General features: G+C 41.6%; 1 protein-coding gene across 1 annotated transcript in view; it reads right to left on the bottom strand.

Moving 5' to 3' along the window:
- Nucleotides 1-3072: 3072 nt before the first annotated feature.
- Nucleotides 3073-14736, bottom strand: part of LOC129744263 (homeotic protein empty spiracles-like) — a 134801-nt gene continuing 123137 nt past the window's right edge. Inside the window, exon 3 of the mRNA XM_055736739.1 lies at nt 3073-4021. Coding sequence (XP_055592714.1) covers nt 3668-4021 — 354 coding nt within the window. The 3' untranslated portion in view covers nt 3073-3667. The remainder of the gene's footprint in view (nt 4022-14736) is intronic.

The following is a 14736-nucleotide window of genomic DNA, read 5'->3' as shown; positions in this document are numbered from 1 at the left end:
GTAGCACACACTAAAAGTCAGTGGTACTCAACCTCAAGTTTCAAGTATACTGTTCCAAAAATGGTTTGATAGGGAAAGCACTACTGGCGTAAAAACTTGAGCTCTGTAGCAATTTTTATAAGTTCAGTTCAGATTGAGAACCACTGATTAGCGAAACAACCGATCAAGAGGCAAGACAGAAAAAAAACGGTCCATCCACACTCAGCAAGCCAGCAGAAATATGGTGTGGACTGCACGAGTTCAGAATCTATAAAAGAGCGGGCGCATGCTGCGAACGAGTTTACTACGTCTTTGGGCTTTATCCCGTGAAGTGCTCAGTTAGTGATCGTTGTTTGCCGTGCTGTACGATCCATCAACGTTGCGATCTTCGGTCTTCTAGCATCACTCCAAGCCAAGATGATCAGCGTGCCACGGGATCAAGTGTCGCGAGAGCGATCAGGGGTTTTAGACCCGTCTTTCACAGACCGTTCATTGCGGGATCGGCAATTTTCATTGCCTAAAACAAATAACCGAAAGAGTGTAAAAAGAAAGAACGGTCGCTCTCGCAATCTGGCGAAAAAAATCGGAAGAGGCCGAGTAAGGCCGATGACAAAGTGAGTGCGATGCGATGCGAATTGGCGGAAATTTTACGGACGCAGCTCACGCGAACTCGTGCGGCGGAACAAATTGACACACAGTAACGACAGTGTTTTTGTGAAGAACTTCGATTAATACAAATTGTAGAATATTTCTTTCAATATATCTAAATTTGAGTTTAACTTGTGTTCTCTAGACATGCTACGGACCCACGACTTCCCGCTAGCCGCCGGGCAAAACGCGAGTGTTGGCAAACTTCTCAGTAAGTTTGGCGCTTAAGCCGATACTTAAATTGGACCTAGTTTTCTTAATTTTTTCTTGAAATTCTTTCCTTTAGCCACACAAAACGTTACAGCTCCCAAGCAAAATGATGCAACTCAGACATCCAGTATATTACTTTACAGATTATATCGTATGAATGTTATTTTAACTTATTTTCGTATATCTGCACCTACAATGTGCGGCCCATGCATATTCTTTATCGTATTTAAATGCATTGTATGTTTTTATTACGACAATTCGTATATATGCACCTACAATGTGCGTCCCATGCATATTCTTTATCGTATTTAAATACATTGCATGATTTTATTACGACAATACAAACCAAACAAACTTACTTATTTCGGCTGGCCGGTCCAATAGCTTAACCAGTGCATCAACTGAGTCAGTTTTGCCACGCCCGATCACGAAAAAACGCACTGCGTTGGCTGTCTGCCGTCTGGCCGTCTGGGTATCGGACGGGATAGGGAATGGGATGGGAATTGGCAATGAGAAACTGTTTTCTATGAACGATGGAATCGAAAAGTTATTATTATTTGGTAACGAATCATTATTCTTTCTCTCCTTAAAAAACCCCGTAAGATCTGTCAAAAGTTGGGTAAAATTTTAGCTGCATCCCACTTGCACCAATGCAAAAACATACAAGCATACCATGTGGGTTGCTTTGTCATCTAATGAAAGCAACAACCACTTGTCAGTCTTTATAGATAAATGGTCTTGGATGCAACCCTCAAACGATGCGTTACGGTTAATATCACAAAAAAGGCGGACCACAGACATTTTAAAATTCAGATTCAAGCAAACCGTTTAATAGAAGGCTTGGAACTTTATAAACAAGAACATTAACATAAACTAAGCAGCGTGACATACTTAAGGGTGTCCACGATGCAATTGCCACACTATAAAATAGCTCTAACATTTTAACCGTTGGGTAGAATTTAATGAACATTTGGGTGGATTTAGTTCAAAGTGCATTGTTTACATCCTGCAAGTTTTAAAGTCCTGTGATCAAAACTCGCGGAAATGGAGTCGAAAGAACAGCTCGTGCGTGATAAAATGTAGCGCATTCATCACGAGTAGAAGGATCTCTCGCATCGTTTCATCGCTTAAACGTTGGGAATCGCGAATTCAACGGTGTCGCGAGTGATTAAGCGATTCGAGGAACGATTGATCACCGATCGGAAGCCCAGAATTGGAGGAAAAAGTATTCCGTACAACACCAAAAATCACAACCGCGTATTTGGGGCCTTCAACCGAAACCCAAACGCCTCCGTTCGAGATGTGGTTAAGAAGCTGCACCTAAGCCGAAGTTTTGTCCAGAAGGCCAAAACTAAGGTTGGGCTTCGAACATTCAAGGTACAAAAGGCCCCGATTCGCGACGAGAAGCAGAACAAGTCCCCAAAAACCCGTGCCAGGAAGTTGTACCTCAACATGCTGACGAAAGTTGAATGCTGTCTAATGGACGACGAAACATATGGGAAGGCCGACTTAAAACAAATCCCCAGCAACCTGTTTTTCACGGCCAAGGATAAGTTCAGCGTTCCGGAGTATGTCCGCACTCTGAAGATGTCCAAATTTGCGAATAAGTTCCTGGTTTGGCAAGCCATCTGCACGTTCGGGAAGCGGAGTGCACCCTTCGTGACCCAGGACACGATGATCGGACAGGTGTACATGAAAGAGTGCCTCCAGAAGCGACTTGAACGCCCACAACGTCCCAACAATCTTCTGGCCGGATTTGGCTTCATGCCACTACTCCAAGAACGTGCTGAAGTAGTATGCGGACAATAAGGTCAATTTAGTGTCGAAAATGTTCAACACTCCGGAGCTCCGCCCCATCGAGAAGTACTGGGCGATTATGAAGCAGCACCATCTTAAACGACATAAAGTAGTAAAGACAGTCGAGCAACTGAAGCAAACATAGGTTTACATGCAAAAAACGGTTGATTCACAGGTTGTGCAGAATCTTATGGCCGAGGTTAAGGGCAAGGTGCGGGAATTTGCGTATGGACTGTAAATAAAATACGAGTAAAATGGTAAAAGGAAGTTTAATAGTTATTTCTCAATCCCTGAAAATTGGATGGCAATCGAATGAAAATTTGAATTTTGCGAATCAATTTAATGGGTGGCAATTTCACGTGGACATCCTTTATGAACACCAATATTGAATTTCGGATACCAGAATTTAAATTATACCACATTCCCAATAATGCCGTTTATTTAATACTTCATAGGAAAGATTTTTCTCCACATGCACAAATATTTCGAAAAGAGTCTTCCGTAAAGAAAGTCTAATGAACTGATAATTAGGTAATCACTAGGAACATCTTTCGAATGTTTCAATTCTTCACTGAACGATAAAGTTCCTACTCGCTTTAGTTTTTACATAACTGTACACAACTCGTTCAAATTGAAGCCTTAAATTCAGTTTCTAATAAATAATAAATATTAAAATGTATGATTTTCATCTTTATGCAAAGCTCAAACACTGGCTTAATGGTTTCCGCCAAGTGAACAATCCACTTGGTTTAGCTACGAACGAACAAATTCACAGATTGTTTGGCATCCTTATGGTATTATCCTAGTTGCGCGTAACATACAAACATACCTTTAGGCGCTCACGGTTTCTAACTTGGCACATTGACATCTATCAAACGTCTTCGTGGTATTCACATTGAGGAACTTCAACCGGCGCGGAAGATTTCGATACTCTTATGTAAACCTCACTTCTACAGAATCGCCCTCCTTCACGAAACCCAAATCAACATCATTCAAGAACGATCATCCGCAGCAATCGTTCCTGGGCTAAATTTCATGCATGATGGTGATGGTGATGCTGCTGCTGTTGTTGTTGCTGCTGTTGCTGATGCTGCAAATACTGCGAATACTGCTGATGATGGCCCATAAAAGTTGACAGCTGAGCTAGGCCCGGGGAGCCAACTTCCCCATGCTCGTCATCGCTCGGACAATCGTCCATTTCCATGTCGATCAGTTCGTCATCTTCGTCGTCGTCGTCTTCCTCGTAGCCACCGGCTCCAGGACTCGCCGAACGATTTCGACCGGAAGCTCCTCCTTCGCCGCCGCCGTCACCACTTCCCGGTTTGGCGTCCTCTTCCTGCTGCATCCGCTTGTGTTTGGTTCGCCGATTCTGGAACCATACCTTGACCTGCAATGGAAGAGTGGAAAAGGGAATGAAAACTTTAGATGGTGAGCCATGATCATTCGCTTGTCATTACATAGCACTGGAACTAAAATATTGCACCCACAGATCAAACATGATGTAAAAAATCGAACCGCAAGTTTGTGTCAGAATTGCTGTTAAGATTCGGTCGAAAATGATATAGCCTAAAGGATCGAAACAATCGCCCCTATATCCCATCGTCAGGCAGAAAAGGATCAAACAATCATCACGCAAACATTTGGGAAACGAAAACAAATTCTTCCGAATCCTTCGATAGCTATTTTTTTCCAGGGGATACAAAATTCACGTCACTTAGATCAACCGTTTCCAAATGATATTGTTGAGGATTGAATAAATATATATAAACAAACTTCATGTAATTCTCATCGTTGCATTTTGCTAAGTGTATATTATTGATCTAGTACTGCAATCTGCTACGCTCGGGCCAACTGCCAACGATGGCGACGCCACGAAATCACGTTTTTCGCGAGTTCCGGACGAAGCAGGCGTACAGACCGAACGCAGCAGCAACGTGCAATTCAAGGTTACATTTTTTATCCTAATCGAACCAGATTCGGAGAGCTTTCGAAGGTAAGATTTGCTAACATTTCAGATTAGAAAAGATTGTGAAAAACTCTTCAACAGGCTTGAAGGAAAGAACGACGCATGGGTCGTATTTTTTCCACAAAGCTTTCCAACACGATGATGGTTGGAATTAGTGAAAACACTATTTTTTTTTAACTCTTCAATATGACGGTGAAAAAAAAGGGAAGACACGTGGGTCGTTATTAATTCAACAAATTCCAACAAGCGGGTTGGAATCGGCAGAAAATTGTTGCGTTATGTCGATAATATCGATAATAATGAAGTGTGAATATAAGTGAAGATAATCCACTCCAGCGCATGGGTTGCTGTTAGTGACTCTCGAGTCACACAATATGATGAAGATTCGATAAGAGCAAGGATTTTTGCTGCCAAGTTGTCCAACACCCAGAATGGATTTTAGAGATTACGAGAAAGCTGCATTTGGTTTTCATTCCAACAAAAAGTTGATAGAGAGATTCAATTTCCGGACCCAGAGAAGAAAATGAACTGTCGAAAGTGAATAGAGAGAACAGAGAAAACTAAGCGATTGAAATGTTGTTTCTTTTTTGACAGGGATGGATCCTGAAGAGGTTGCACCCGTGCCCATCGATGAACAAGATGGAGTACAGACGACACCCGAGCAGCCTGTATCCGTTCTTCAAACGGATCTCGACCGGACGGTTATGCAACAAAATTATGCTGTGACATGAATCACGCAAATTTTAGAGGCAGTAGCAGGCGTTGAGCACGACATTACCCTTTTGGAAACCAGAAGGGATATGCTCAATGACTGCTACAAAGCCTACGACACAACCCAAAGCATGCTTGAGCAGTGAATACCTGACGATGGAGCAAACCGTACCGAAGTTGAGCTCAAATACATCTGTGGCCTAGCTATGTTTGAGAAGACCATTAAAGCAAAGAAATTGAATAAAGGTGTCTCATCTTTTAGCCGAGATTCTGTGAGGCTTCCTATAGTCGACCTGCCGATAAGTACAACTCATTGATTCATCGCAGAACATCTCTACCCACGATCCAGAAATTTGAATACCTAAAACTATCGCTCCGTGGAACGGAACTGGGTCTCGTGGATTCTTTACCGACCACCGAAGCGAACTATGCCATTGCGTATGACCTTCTGGTTCAACGGTTTAGTACCCCAAAGCTACTCATACAAAAACATACGCGAGAGCTTTTCGAACTGAAGCCAGTGAAGATGACATCTTCTCCTGCTTTACGCGACTTGTTTGATTTGGCCCGCAAACATCCGAGATGTCTTCTCATTTTAGAGTCACCCGGTGCTTAAACTTGACAGCAGCACCACAAAACTAAGATCTGTGTTTAACGGATCTCTCGTTAAATGATGTGCTGATGAGTAGACCAACTATACAGCAAGACCTCTTTAATATTCTATTGAGATTCCGGTGTCATCGATATGCTTTGACCTCTGATATAAAACAAATATTTAGACAAGTTTTGATCCATGAAGTTTACCAGTCGATTACGATAACCAGTTGCAACTAATTTTGTGGCGTTTTTTGCCAGAAGAAGCTGTCAGCACATACCGCCAATGAAGACCAATACCCTCACACCAGCCAAGTGATCAAAACGGACTCTTATATGGACGATGTACTGACCGGTAACGATGACTTGGAAAAATTACTGCAAATTAAAGAAGAGTTGATTATGATTCTCAACAGTGCAGGATTCGAACTGTACAAGTGTTACTAAACGAAATATTTTGTCGGAAGTGCAGAAAATTTTTGACCCTCTAGGAATCCTTAGCCCCATAGTTTTACACAGAAAGTTAATCATGCAAGACAGTTGGTCTTTGAAACTGGATTGGGATCAAGCACTATCCGAACGGATAAAAAATGAGTGGAAATGGTAGGTTGGTGGAATCAAAAATATCAGTTTCAATAAAAACATGTTACACTCAAAGGCAGCGTGCTAGAACTCCATGGGTTTTGCGGAAGCCAAGTTCATGTCAGCAATATGTGCTCGAAGTCTAGAATAGCTCCAAACAGTGAAAAGGCTAACAAAGAATACAACACGATCGCTCGTTTGGAGCTAAGAGCTGCATCTTTATTAGTAGATCTCATGGCAAAAGTTTATGACGCTCTACCCAGACAACCAGAAGTCGTATATTATTTTACAGATTATATCGTAAGAATGTTGTCATTTTGGTATATCTGCACCTACAATGTGCGATCCATGCATATTCTTTATCGTATTTAAATGAATTGCATGATTTTATTATCAAACCGTTACCTAGCTCTAGTTCACTTATAACTTTCCATCCATTTCTGGGATCAAAAAATTCTTCCTTGGTGGACGAATCCAATCCTCAGGAGAGGATTTTAACCAACAGCACCCGATAATTCTTCCATCCAAGTGCAAACTGGCACATCTAAAAGCGATCTAGTATCATCAAGACAATTTACACGTCGGAGCTGAAGGACTGCTTTATGCGATGCGATTAGGGTATTGGCCTATTCATGGTCACAGTCTGACACGCAGAGGGGTGCATCAGTGCCCACAATGCTATCGAACGAATCCGAAAACTCTACAACAAATTATGGGACAATTGCCAAACGATCGAGTTCACCCAGGCAGGCCATTTGAAACGGTCGGGGTAGACTTTGGATGCCCCTTTCTCGCTAAAGAAATGTTCGTAAGGACACCGAAAACAAAAAAAAAGTGTACGTAGCTCTGTTTGCTTGTTTGCTAACTAGAGCAGTTCACTTAGAGTTGGTGTCTGGGTTGTCAGCAGCTGATTTTATTGGAGCCCTAAGAAAATTCGCGGGACAACGAGGATGGAGTTAAGACCTTTTATTGCCACAACGTCACTAACTTCGTTGGATCTAAAAACGAAATTAAATTACTCGCGGATAGATTTAACTTTGAGATAGCCCCCGACGTCGAAGAGTATTCTAAAACGCAAGGAGTAGATTGGAAGTTCATACCATCTCGATCGCTTGCATTTAGTGGCATTTGGGAAGCGGGTGTCGGGACTTCCGACTTCCGAAAGACTCCTGACAAAGAAAAGAGAAGCACTAGATTGTCGAAAGTATGTGTTTTGATGCCAGTTCACCAGCGATGTTTCTAAAAATTTTATTGAAATTCACAATACCGGCAGGGGGGGGGGGGGGGGTATTTGATATGTCGAAGATTAAATAAATATAAATAAACAAACTTTATGTAATTCTCATCGTTGCATTTCGCTAAGTGTATATTATTGATCTAGTACTGCAATCTGCTACGCTCGGGTCGAGAGATGCCAATGTGCCTGATTTTTCAGGATTTGCCTGATTTTTCGAGGCTCTGCCTGACAACCAGATAAACCATTGAATTTCCCTGATTTTAAAAAAAGAATGCCTGATTTTGCCTGATTTTTGTGAATGTGATGAAAAAGGGTTGTAAGGAACTGGATTAGGTACCATTGCTGAAGATAAAAAGTGAAAATGTGACTGAAACGAAGCTATCGAAAGATTCCCTTTAATTATTATTTAAAAATGGGAATTAACAGAAATCTTTCGATTGCTTTGATTCAGTAGAATTATTTAACCAAGTAGACTCACAACACATATTAGAGTGAAAATATGGAGTGATGACTAAAAACAAAAAAAAAGTTCATCATTTTGAGCGAAATTTCCGTTACTTAACGTAGCCTGATTTTGCCTGATTTTTATTTCACCAGTTCCCTGATTTTTGAATAAAAAAAAATGTTGGCAACCATGCTCGGGCCAGCTGTCAACGACGGCGACGCCACGAAATCACTTTTTTCGCGAGTTCCGGGCGAAGCAGGCGTACAGACCGAACGCAGCAGCAACGTGCAATTAACGGTTACAGATATTGCTACAAACCACCTCATTTGTATGAATGGGAGTATTTCAATAAAAATTTATCGTCCAGGAGTATTGTGTGAAGAAACCTTTCTGTTTTCTTAAATTGGCACATTTGATCATTTTTTGTCAAAACTTGTTTGTAAATAAATTTCTATGAGAATCGCTCAAAAATTGGCCGAGCTGCAGCCAATTTCATTTCAATTTTGTAAGGAAGCCCTACATTTTTAAAGAGGGATCTTATTAGAATGAATCATTTTGTCATGTCATAACTTGCTCGTGTACCAAATTCCATTAATATTATAAAGAAATTTAAGAGGAGAAATCACCGTGAATTTGTTGTGGGACCGTGTGGGACAAAGAATTTAGTATGTGGTCAAGCTTCTATTTCAAATGCTCTTCGCTCTTTTCACCACCTTAGAATTTTCTTCTGATCTTCTATCCGTCTTTCATTTCAACTCTTTAACCCTCACCGATAAAGCCGCAAATTCATTTCATTATAAAGAAAGTGTATGAGTTCTGTCGTTTCAATGAATTTTATATGGGAGTCCTCCGTTTCAAAAGCGATAGGACTCATTCTACTTGATTAATCAACTTTTTCTGTCAAATCATGCTTATGATCCCATTTTCATGAAACTCACTTGAACATCGTTCGATTTATGTCATATTAGGGGAGATGGGGGCATAATGGCCACCTTAAGGAAAACGGTTATTTAACCATAGAAAATAGCTATAATATGGAGGTTACATTATTGTTTCGTGTTCAGACACTTGAAAAGCCTATTCCCTAACGGGCTGAAACGTGAAAAACTAGATGAAAACGTTAAAAAATGCATTTTAAAAAAATTTGCCAAAAGCTGAAAACCAGCCACTGTGGAGGCATAATGAGAACCCCCCCTGAGGCAGTATGAGCACCATTAATCAGAGCAAGATGTGCGTTTTTGCCGGGGAATCTAGCAGCGAACTCAATTCGATGAAGTCAGGTGAGTCGTAGATTCATCAAACAAAGCAATAACAAAATAATCTAGGTCTGTTTGTAGAATACAAACAATTCAAGCACGCTCATATATTAAGTGGTTTGTTCGGAGGACGATGCTACTAGCCGTATAATGTAACAATAAAAAAATCGATCATGAATTGTGAATGGAAAAAAAAATCACCTCGAACAGAAATCTAACTCTAGTCTTTTGATTACCTCTCCGACACCTTACCAATAGGCTAAATCGTCGGATGAAAACTAATCAAGGTGTGGCGCTATAAATCAATTTTAATTCGCTGCTAGATTCTACGGCAGAAAATGCTCATTATGCCTCGATAATATGGTGCTCTATATGCCCCTAGTCAACAAATTTAAGTAAAAACGTGTTTTAAAATTGATAAAAGTGAAAAATCAAAAATTTTATGATGGTAAAAATTGAGAAACAATGTGTACATCATGTTGCAGTGCGTACATTATATATCAAGGTTATTTTAAGATCATAAGAGCTTATTTCGTGGTGCTCAAAAATTATAATATTTTCGTAACTTGAGAACCAAGCTAGTTTTTTTTAAATATCTCTGTAAAGATGATAAGGAGATTCCTTTTTTTGTAAAAAATTAATACTATAGGAAGTACGAAACAAATCCTCATGAAAATTTATTTAAGAAAATACGTACTTTCGTAGAAAAGCGTAGTGCTCATTATGCCCTGGGTGCTCGTTATGCCCCCATCTCCCCTATAAGTTGAATTTGTATAAGAGCTCCAATGTAAGTGTTTACATGCATTTTTTAAAACTCATTCTCCTAGAACTTTCTTAAATCCAAAAATGTTACTTACGGATGTTCTACTCCACACTGTGCTTCATAAACGTATCCTCCAATCAAACAATCAACTCCCACCCAATGCAGTGGAAGGAAGCGAGATGGCAACACAAAGCTCATTCCAAAACCGCCCCAAAATAATTTGAACCAGAAGCACGTCTTATCGTGGATCGGCGGGGGTGCACGAAGAAGAAAACGGAGCAGTAAAATAAATTGTTGGCACTTTGTCGTACAAATATACTTGGCCAGAGAGTCGTACATTATTCGACACCAAGCAATTTGCCATCAAGCGGATGCTGCAGGCCCGAGACATTTGCCGGTAATCGGGATTATGCGACACTCGGCTTCCTCCCTCGATTTCACGATTTTGCTTTATTGGATCAGGGAATTGTGTTTGGGGTAGTGCGCAGAAAACTTCTTTGGTTTGGGGTCTGCGGAAATATGAAAAACTCTCGTAAACTCGCGCCGTTTACGATCGAAAGCCGGCTCGCCGGAATGTGAAGCTTTTTTTCGGTTCATCTTCTCCGCAACAATGATGTTTGGCAGAAGCCAATTTTGAACCCATAGATCGGAAGGCGAGAAAATTTCTCAACCGGGCACCCCAAGGCTTTTTCGCACCCCTCCAACTTTTGGAATGCGCGTTATGAACTGCTGCGCGTGATATGTTTACCAAAAACGTTGGCAAACGTTACCCTCCTTCAGTTTTCCTTTTTCGTCCTGTTCATATTTTCGATTCTGTTTATTTGCCATATTTATAATGCTCCTGGAAGAGGGAAGGACTCACCGGTATATTGTCGAGAGTGTCGACAGCTAATAAAAAGCGTATCAATTTCGGTAACGAATTTATTCATGGGCTCGGTTAACGAGACATTGCCGTGTTCTGATTTGTGGCTGAGCACTGGAAATGGTTCCGTTTTTGAAGAGTGGAATGTTAGTACATTTTTTTACAGTTTTATTTATATGATCCTATTCGGGAGAGGAATTTAAAGTGTTATAACATTTAAGTACTAAGATTTTGCAATTCTGTTGGTTAAAATAAAATTAAATGGACTAAGATCGCAATACTGGAGAAGGTAAATCATTATAAAATTTGGCTTTGAAACAAGTAACAAATTCGGCTTACAATTGAGTTATTATTCTCTCTCTGTGCAACAACCTTTTGACTCTCCCTTTTGTGTAGTATCAAACATTCAAGATTTGTTGCACCGTTTAGAAGTAAGAGATAAATAATATGAATGAAACTTTTGTGCAGACAAACGGTTTCGAGTTAACATGAGAACAAAGAATAACATGAGATGTGATACGTAAGAAGAAGTGGAATGTGAGACGTGCACCGTGAAAAATGAGACGTAGCACGTTAGAAGTGAGATGTGAGACGTGAGGAAAGATACGTGAAAAATGGAAATTGAGACGTGAGACGTGAAACGTGAGAAATGAGACGAGAGAAGTGAGATGTGAAACGTGAGGGTTTAGACGTGTGACGTGAGACGTAGCATGTAAGTTCTTGCAACACTGTTTAATGTGAACGCTTTGATTTTCGATCCCCCTATTTCAATGATTTTACACCCGCGATCACCAAAAAAATTTAGTTTTTTGGTCGAGTCATACTCCGATAGTTCCGAGCCTCCCGTGCGCGCTGGTTTACGTAGCTTTTGACGCTTCTCCGGATCTAAAATTGAAACTATACTTCTGTGTTACCGTTAAAGTGTCACTAAATTTCAGTACTACTTTTCGCATGCCGCCCAAACAAAGGGCCCTCATCGGCTTTCTGTAATGGCCGCGCCTTTGTGTTCTGAATGCTCCAAAAAGATCATCGAGAGGAAGCGCATCTCCTGTGTTGGTAACTGCGGGAAAATATTCCACGGTAATTACTCCGGACTCAGCGGCACTCTCACGGCTCTTAGAGAAAGCGACTCGCTCGAATACATCTGAAATGATTGTCACCAGCTTCAGGTTAACCTGATCGATGTAAACAAGAAATGTTTCTAAAGTCGTTAGCAAACGACTTCATTAAAATTGACAGCCTTAAACAATGCATCTACTCGGAAATCACAGCACAGATTACACTAGGTATCAAAAAACACATAGATCGTTTCGAATCCGCCTTGGTTCAGAAACATCAGAGCACGGCTCCTGTTGTAAAAACCAAAACATTCGAACGATCCTTCGCCGAAATTGTTCAAGCTGCACAGACACCACAAGCTTCCGCCAAACCGAGCACCAATACCGGACCTCCCTCCTCCATTACCAACACCACTACTAATTCACCATCGTGCACTCCCGGATTACTTCGCTCTGGAAGCAACGTCTTCTCACAGTTCCCTTCAGACAAACCAAGACTAGCACATCTCGAACACCGGCAAAGACTCGAGAAGAACACGTCTCAGTTCCTTCTCCAGTTCTTCACATCTCTCCGCGCATCAAATCAAAACAACTGACCAGAATGCAAGAAACTGTTCTCATCAAACCGAATTTGACTCAGCACGCAGACATCACCAAATCTGATCTGAAGAAATTTCTTAACCCTGTTGACTTGGGCGTTAAAGACGTTAAAACTTTTCCCAGTGGTGATATTGCCATTCGTTGTGCCTCAGCAACATCTGCACATCAACTGTTGGACACTGTAAATAATACCATGCCTCAATACGGTACCGAAATACAAGCCCCTCTTAAACCTCGGCTGAAAATCACCGGCTTCTCGAACGAAATTGATCAAGATGAATTTGTTCAAAGCCTCAAACAACAAAATAGTCTTCCTGACTCATCTGTCATACGAATAATAAAATACGCGGCTCTGAAAAATAAGGACATGCAGGCTATTGTTGAATTCGAAACTCCGACATTTGTTCTACTTCTGCGACGTAAAATAGTTAGCATCGGTTGAAATCGCTGCAAGGTGACCGAACAGATAAACGTTCGCCGCTGTTTCCACTGCTCAGTATATGGACATATTTCTAGTCAATGTACCAACCCGGCCTGTTGTCCCATATGCGCTGGCAATCATGAAGTATCTGAATGCAGCTCCAGTACACAGAAATGCATCAACTGCGTAATGGCTAGCAAACTCGTCAATGAAAATGATGCTCCCATTGACCCAACACACTCTGCGTGGAGTAGTATTTGTCCGATTTACCAGAAACGGTGGAATAATGCGAAGCTGAGAATCGATTACTCCACATAGCAACAACCGTTCACATGTATTGATACCACTGTTCCCAATGCAGCACATCTCGCTGCCCAAGTACTACCGTCACCCAACGAGCAGCACACTAGATGCCGAGAGTCAGAGCCAGTCGATACTCCTGGTCTCTCAGGTAAAGCTCTGAATAGTATATGCTCCGCCGAAGCTCCCACAGTGCATACACACCCGTTAAATAATCATAACTTCCAGCTACGCACACTGTTATCGCGCTATCCAACGAAGTCATCCATCGAGACACACACATTCCTCCGATTCCCGGAATCAGAGCCAGTCGAAACTCCTGGTCTCTCAGGTAATGCTCTGAATAGTATATGTCTTGCCGAAGCTCTCTCAGTACCTGCACACCATAAAAGTATCCCTTCCCAACAGATATTATCACAACCAATACACGGATCGGATTCTGCAAATCCCTCTTCACATGGGAATTCACAACAAATGACCATCTACTACCAAAACGTACGTGGACTTCGGACGAAAACAGAGAACCTGCTCACCTGCTTTCGGAGACGTGGCTCAATGATGAAATCCATTCGAAGCAGCTCTTTAGTGACGGCTTTTCAGTCTGCCGGAAAGATCGTGATCCCATCCTGACAGGAAAAAAACTCGGCGGCGGCGTACTTGTTGCATTCTCCAGCAAATGGAATTCGCAGAGAATATCTGTTGCTGAAAACGGAATCGAACACCTGTGGGTAAAAATTACAACTTCGTTTGAAAATGTTTTCATTGGTGTTGTATATCTGAGTCCTGACATAGCTGGGCTAGAACCGACCGTCTCCAAACATCTGGACTCGCTTTTTACCATAGTAGAAAATCTCGCTCCTCGTGATTTGAAACTATTGTTCGGTGACTACAATCAACCAGGTCTGAGATGGTCTGCTCATCCTGACGGCCACTGGTTCCCCGACCCATCTCGATCGTCGCTGAACCCTTCAAGCTCCGCGCTGATTGATGGAATGTGTCTTGCTGATCTTCGTCAAGTAAAGCCGGTTCCTAACGTATATGGGCGATTGCTTGACCTCATCTTCGTTAATGAAAAGGCGCTGCTGTACAGTGATACGACCACTGCTCCCGAACCGCTCATCCCACTTGATCTACACCAACCCGCAACATTAACTACCCTCCTAATCAAACCATCAATTCAGTACCATGTACCGCAGGATACAGACCGTCTGAACTTTAAAATAACACATTTTATTCTGCTTAATGAAATGCTCCGCACTGTGGACTGGACTCAACTTGCTTCATGTCAAACAATCGATGATTCCGTC

This window comes from Uranotaenia lowii, chromosome 1, assembly GCF_029784155.1.
Source record: "Uranotaenia lowii strain MFRU-FL chromosome 1, ASM2978415v1, whole genome shotgun sequence".
NCBI lineage: Eukaryota > Metazoa > Arthropoda > Insecta > Diptera > Culicidae > Uranotaenia > Uranotaenia lowii.
The sequence above is the reverse complement of the archived record's forward strand: the minus strand, read 5'-3'. Positions and strand labels throughout refer to the sequence as shown.